At 49.9% G+C, this 6057-nt stretch overlaps 1 protein-coding gene across 2 annotated transcripts in view; it reads right to left on the bottom strand.

Annotated features, from left to right (window-relative positions):
* Positions 1-775: 775 nt before the first annotated feature.
* Positions 776-6057, bottom strand: part of LOC135828302 (uncharacterized) — a 17104-nt gene continuing 11822 nt past the window's right edge. For both annotated transcript variants that reach the window (XM_065340750.1, XM_065340751.1), the window contains exons 6-11: positions 5145-5294; positions 3838-3933; positions 3369-3507; positions 2987-3111; positions 2582-2685; positions 776-2060 (exon numbers count right to left, since the gene is read on the bottom strand). In XM_065340750.1, coding sequence (XP_065196822.1) covers positions 1812-2060; positions 2582-2685; positions 2987-3111; positions 3369-3507; positions 3838-3933; positions 5145-5294 — 863 coding nt within the window. In that variant the 3' untranslated portion in view covers positions 776-1811. The remainder of the gene's footprint in view (positions 2061-2581; positions 2686-2986; positions 3112-3368; positions 3508-3837; positions 3934-5144; positions 5295-6057) is intronic.

Raw genomic sequence — 6057 nt, 5'->3', positions numbered from 1 at the left:
ACATGTATGAAACAACATTAGTGACAAAATTCTGGCCCAACACTTTTTTTGGCATTGTTTAGGTGTCATTGGAGATTGACGAACGAAATAATGTCGTACCTTTTGATTCGGTTTTGACCCCCCCCCCCCTGGTTTGCGTCTGCGTGCGCGAGTGTGCGTCTGGAAACCAACGCACTCGCGATAACGTCACGTGATGACATTTCCTAGGCGACCGTCAAAAACGAAGAAAACACAGACGCAAACCTGAGCTTTCAACGCAAAGGCGTAAGTGAATGCATGTATTTACGGACGGCCCCTAATAATGGCCAGGCCCTATTAGAGAGGGTTGAAAGTTTGTGTGATCATATACCTATTGACTGACGACTTTAATATACCGGTATGAATGATGGGTTTGAGTTTGCAAGGCAACATGTCACCTGCGGTGGGGCCGGGGTTGAAAGAGTATGACTGGCGCAGGGCTTTGGAAGTATTAGTTCACTCGCCGCACGGTTGCATCATCGGCGTGCCGCGTGGTGGTGTGCATGCAAGCGCCATGCGTGAGCGCGTGCGTGTGCACACACACACATGAATACACACACATGGATACGCGCACACACACACACACACACACACACACACACACACACACACACGCACGCATGCCACACACACACACACACACACACACACACACACACGTTGTCACGAGCATGCACACACACACGCACACACACGCGCGCACACACACACACACACACACACACACACACACACACACTGATGTACATCATTCATGCTAGTGTGCGACTGAAAGCATACGAAGCAACGACCGGAATTATATCACCAGCTGGAATAATGTTTGACTTTCAAGCGCGAAAGAGCGGATGGCAACGAAATAATTGACATGGAAACAATGGCATCGCATGCTAGCATTCCTGAAAACACATGTAGAGAACTGCCATAAAATAGTGGGGGAAATGCAAAAATCACGCACACACACACACACACACACGTACACACACACTCAGACCTCAGACATGCCCAACGCAGAAGCGATGATAGCGAACAGCTATGTTAGACATTGCAACTTGTGCACACACATGCATCAGGTTTTTAAAAATTAAAAAAAAAAGAAGAAGCTTGCAACGTCGATTTGACAAGAAAGACAATAGGTTAGTGAAATGAGTACAGTTTAGATGAGCACGGTGGCATAGTGCAAATCAATACGCGCAGACAAGAGTGCATGCACAGAGAGAAATAATTATTTCTACGAGCATATATGCGCTCGCACGCGCGCGGGTGATCATCAAGACAGTGCTGTGTTTCATGGTGCCAATGTCAGCCCTGGGGAAGACCAGGCCAGGCAGGCAGGCGGCATCAGTTACATTATGATAATTTGTGTTTTTCACACATCACTCCGCACACCATGCACCCTCATCACTCCGCACACAGACACACTCATCACTCCGCACACAGACTCACTTTACACAGGAAAGCATAGTGCAATGGTGAATCAAACGTTGAATAAAGAAAGAAAGCGGACATACCCTTTTTGTGAATAGCACACTTTGAAGAAGACAGCTGCGAGCTAGCACATACGGTGAACACACTAGTTATGGCTGCTTTGAATTCCAAATGCACGTGGTGACACACACACACACACACACACACACACACACATACACACACACACACACACACACACACACACACCACACCAATGCCCTCTGGTACGCCACCATCAAATAATCCCGCTGCCAAGTTTTGCGCACACAGCCAAACGCGGCCAGCCACACAGATGAGATCGTACTCGTAATATGCAGAGTGACGGTTTATGAGCCGAATTGCTGCTCATCTGCCATGGTTTCGCCAGCCGGGGAGGCATCATCGGCATCACCACCCGCGTCGTCGTTGGCAGCAGCGGTGGCTGTGGTGTGAGAGCTAACGCTGGAATGGCCCGGACTGGAGCATTGGTCGCCGCTGGCGATGGCAGTGGCTGCCATGGCAATGTCGTCGTCGTCTTCCTGCTCCAGCAGGTCGATGAAGTTGTTGACGAGGCGGAACATGCGGGCACTCCGCACCTGTGCATAGGTACCAGTAAAAATTGCAAGTAAATACAGGTCAAATATTTTGCTGACAAGATGGAATTAACATGCGGGCACCCCACACCCGTCTACAGACACCAGTCAAAACAAATATTTACTAGTAAACTCAAGTCAATGAAGTTGTTGAACATGGTTGACGAGACGGAACATGCAGGCACTCCTCACCTGGGCACAGGTGTGTGTGTGTGTGTGTGCAGGCGCGTGCCCCGTATGGGGTCCTGGGTGCCCGGAGCCCCCCTTTTTTCGCTCAAAATGCAGGATTTTGCTTCATTTTTTGAAATTTTTCCCGGGGGTGGTCCCCCGGAAACCCCCCTTGAAGGGCACCGGCGCACGCGCCTGGTGTGTGTATGTGTGCGTGCGTGTGTGTGCGCATGCATTAGTGTGTGCGCGCGCGTGTGCATGCGTGCGTGCGTGTGCATGCGTGCGTACGTGTGTGTGTGTGCGTGTATGTGTGTGAATATACACACTTCACAGACACACCACCTCTCCACGCTTACCGATCTGTGTATAGTGTAGTGGTTGCCTTCGTCTACAGAGCCTTCTGCTGATCGGCGAGCACGCTTGCCACTGCCTGGCTTTGCATCGGCCTCTTTCTCGTCAGCTATTGCAGAACATGCAACCACACGCACAATTGAGCAGGAAAAATGACAGATACACACACACACACGCACACACGCGCATACACCACTGTTAGTACACAGCCTTCCCTGCGGCAAATCTTGACTATCAGGCGGGACCCAGAGGTGCAAAACTTCAACAATATATGCCAAAAGCATTTTCAAAACATAATTTGAAGAAGCATTATAAAGCACATCGGCTGCAGCAAACGTTGCGCTACGGGTTGGCCAGGAGGCAGCCATTCAGCTTTCTGATGGTGTTTCACGGCATAATGAATATCGTACCTTTTGAAGTTGGCGTGCTGCTCTTTGTCTTCGGATCTTCGATGTGAGGGCGATCCCGGCCAGGGCATGCACACACCCGTACCTGCACCTCCACTCTGCCGAGAACCTGGGCAAACTGGCTGTCTCTGCAGTTACACACGGTAGGGAGACGAGCAGAGAGAGAGGGAGAGGGGGAGGGGAAGGAGAGAGAGAGAGAGAGAGAGAGAGAGAGAGAGAGAGAGAGAGAGAGAGAGAGAGAGGAGGGAGAGAGAAGGAGACAGAGAGTGAGTTAGTGAGTGTCTGTGAGAGACAGACAGACAGACAGACAGACAAACAGACAGAGGCAAACAGACAGATGCAGATAGATAGACAGACAGAGACATAGATCACTCATGAACCTTACGGGTCGCTGTTTGGTGCTTGCAGCAGGCTGCACGCCAGCTTGGTGGGGCGACGCTTGACGAAGTTACAACTGTTGTAGCAAGTGAACATGAGGTGTTCTGTCATAGTAATCACCATGCCGTCAGCTGGCTGAGGGACGTCTGAACAGGGAAACCACAAGCGAATACATGTACAAGCATGTGCAAACACACACACACACACACACACACACGCACACACACACGGCACATACACACACACACACACGGCACATACACACATACACACACACATACAAACACACACACACACAGTTTGGTATCGTCCATTACGGACTGAGCCTACGGACCTGGGGATTATGTACCTCACAACTAAAAAAACCGTCTGTATTCTTTGTACCCAATTGAACACACACACAGACACGCACATATGCACATACATACACACAATCCTTATCACCAGAAAAAAGGCGTGTGCAACCCGCATCTTACTCGACTCGAATGGGACACGCAGCTCAACATAATCCGGGCGCTCGATGAAGCGGCACGCCTCATTCCGCGACACCACCAGATGACGGGAACGAGAGCCTGTATGAGATGACCAATAACAGAGAGAGAGAGACACACACACATACATACATATACACGCACACATACACACATACACACACACATACACACATGCATACATGCACACACATATCAAAAGGGTGTTGTCATTGGTGGATTCGTACAATGACGTATTCGTGTTCCGTGTCTCCCTGGCAAAGTTCATGTGCTGGAGGGACCAGAAGACCAATTTCGACCCGAAGACCAAGAGTTGTCTTTCGGCACATGACAGGTCACTACCCACCTCAGACTCGGAGAGACATGAAGGACTTACTTAAATGAAAGTACAAAGATCGTGTCACCGGAAACCTGCTTGACTTGCGCCAGTTGCATCAACAACATGGTGTGATTCAGGAATTGGTTCGATGTGACAGCAACACATTTTGAGCTGCATGCTCTGGACTCCACGTAGCACTCGGGGCACATCCATGACCTGATGGCCCAATAGCCCAGTAACTATGGTAACCCAGTGAGCGGCAATGACCCACTGGCCCTATGACCCACTGATCTGGCGGTAGCTCTTGGCGGATAATGTTCGCAAAAAAATTGGCCGATCCTGCTCGAAAAGCAGTAAAACGGACAGAGCCACACAAAACCTCATGGCAAGCACTTCCTCGAATTCTGCTCCATTTCTTTATCCACATACCAAACATTTTATGGAGCACACCCGAAAAGCACCAAACTCTGCCAATGAATCTGCTGGCAGTATCCGGCAAGGGCTACCCGGTAGGTGATGACCCAATGACCTGATAGCGCAGTAACCCAATGGCCCGCTGGCCAAGTGACCCAATGACCCAGTAACCGAATGGCCCAGCAGCCCAATGACCCGTTGGCCCAGTAACTGAATGGCCCGTTGACCCAGTACCTGAATGGCCCGTTGGCCCAGCAACCGAATGACCCAGTAACCGAATGGCCCGTTGGCCCGGTAACCCAATGACCCGTTGGCCCAGTAACTGAATGGCCCGTTGACCCAGTACCTGAATGGCCCGTTGGCCCAGCAACCGAATGACCCAGTAACCGAATGGCCCGTTGGCCCAGTAACCCAATGACCCGTTGGCCCAGTAACCCAATGACCTGATAGCCCAGTAACCCAATGATCCGTTGGCCCAGTAACCCAATGACCCGTTGGCCCAGTAACCCAATAACCCGTTGGCCCAGTAGCCCAATGACCCGTTGGCCCAATGGCTTACCGGAGAACTTGCGGTCCTTCTTGAGCATATCCACGTGGAGAGGGCATCGTTCTGGATATGGTGCCATCGGTGTCATCTCCTCACGCCAATCGGTCTCGGAGAACTCCATGCGAATGCTCAGCCATAGTGACGAACCCTCAATGTGGGGACCTGCGCATAAATGTTACACGGGCGTGCATGCGTGCACAAATACACATACACACAAATACACAAATACACGTACACACACACACACGCACACACACACACACACACACACACACACACACACACACACACGCACACACACACATACACACACACACATACACATGTTACCTTCTAATAATTATACTGATCACCGTGACGATATAGCAATGGCTGGTCTAATGGTCAGTCTGTCCATGGCAATGCTGCTCTCTCCTTACATCCAGATAGAGTCACCCGTGGCCAAGTCAATGATTCCCTTTCTTTACCCATTGTGCAAGCTCAAGCTGGATACAAATCTATTCCAGGGATGAATTTATTGTCAGATGTTTGCGTAGCAGTTTCTGCTATACAAAATCACAATTGTGTAGCAGTCTTTGATTTTGATTAGCATTTTTCTTTGAAGGTTGGGTGTTTACCAGATTGTCCTTGTTGATAGTGATGCCTGAAAACCCATTTGCAAAAAAACGACTGAATCATACATGTACACGCGTGCCTGCACAACATAATACTGCACTGTATGCATGTAACTTATTGTTTCTTGACAGCACAGGCTAGGCATGGATAGTCTGTATGTATCACAGTGTTCTGCGAGTCACGGCGACAATTGAGTAGCAGTTGATCGATTTTGCATCGCAAACTGCGATGCGATACAGGATAAATTCATCCCTGTATTCCATTCCTTGGTGCTGACCGCTTTAATCCGCTTCCCGAATCCCTTCGCACA

This window comes from Sycon ciliatum, chromosome 12 (genome assembly GCF_964019385.1).
Source record: "Sycon ciliatum chromosome 12, ocSycCili1.1, whole genome shotgun sequence".
Lineage (NCBI taxonomy): Eukaryota > Metazoa > Porifera > Calcarea > Leucosolenida > Sycettidae > Sycon > Sycon ciliatum.
The sequence above is the reverse complement of the archived record's forward strand: the minus strand, read 5'-3'. Positions and strand labels throughout refer to the sequence as shown.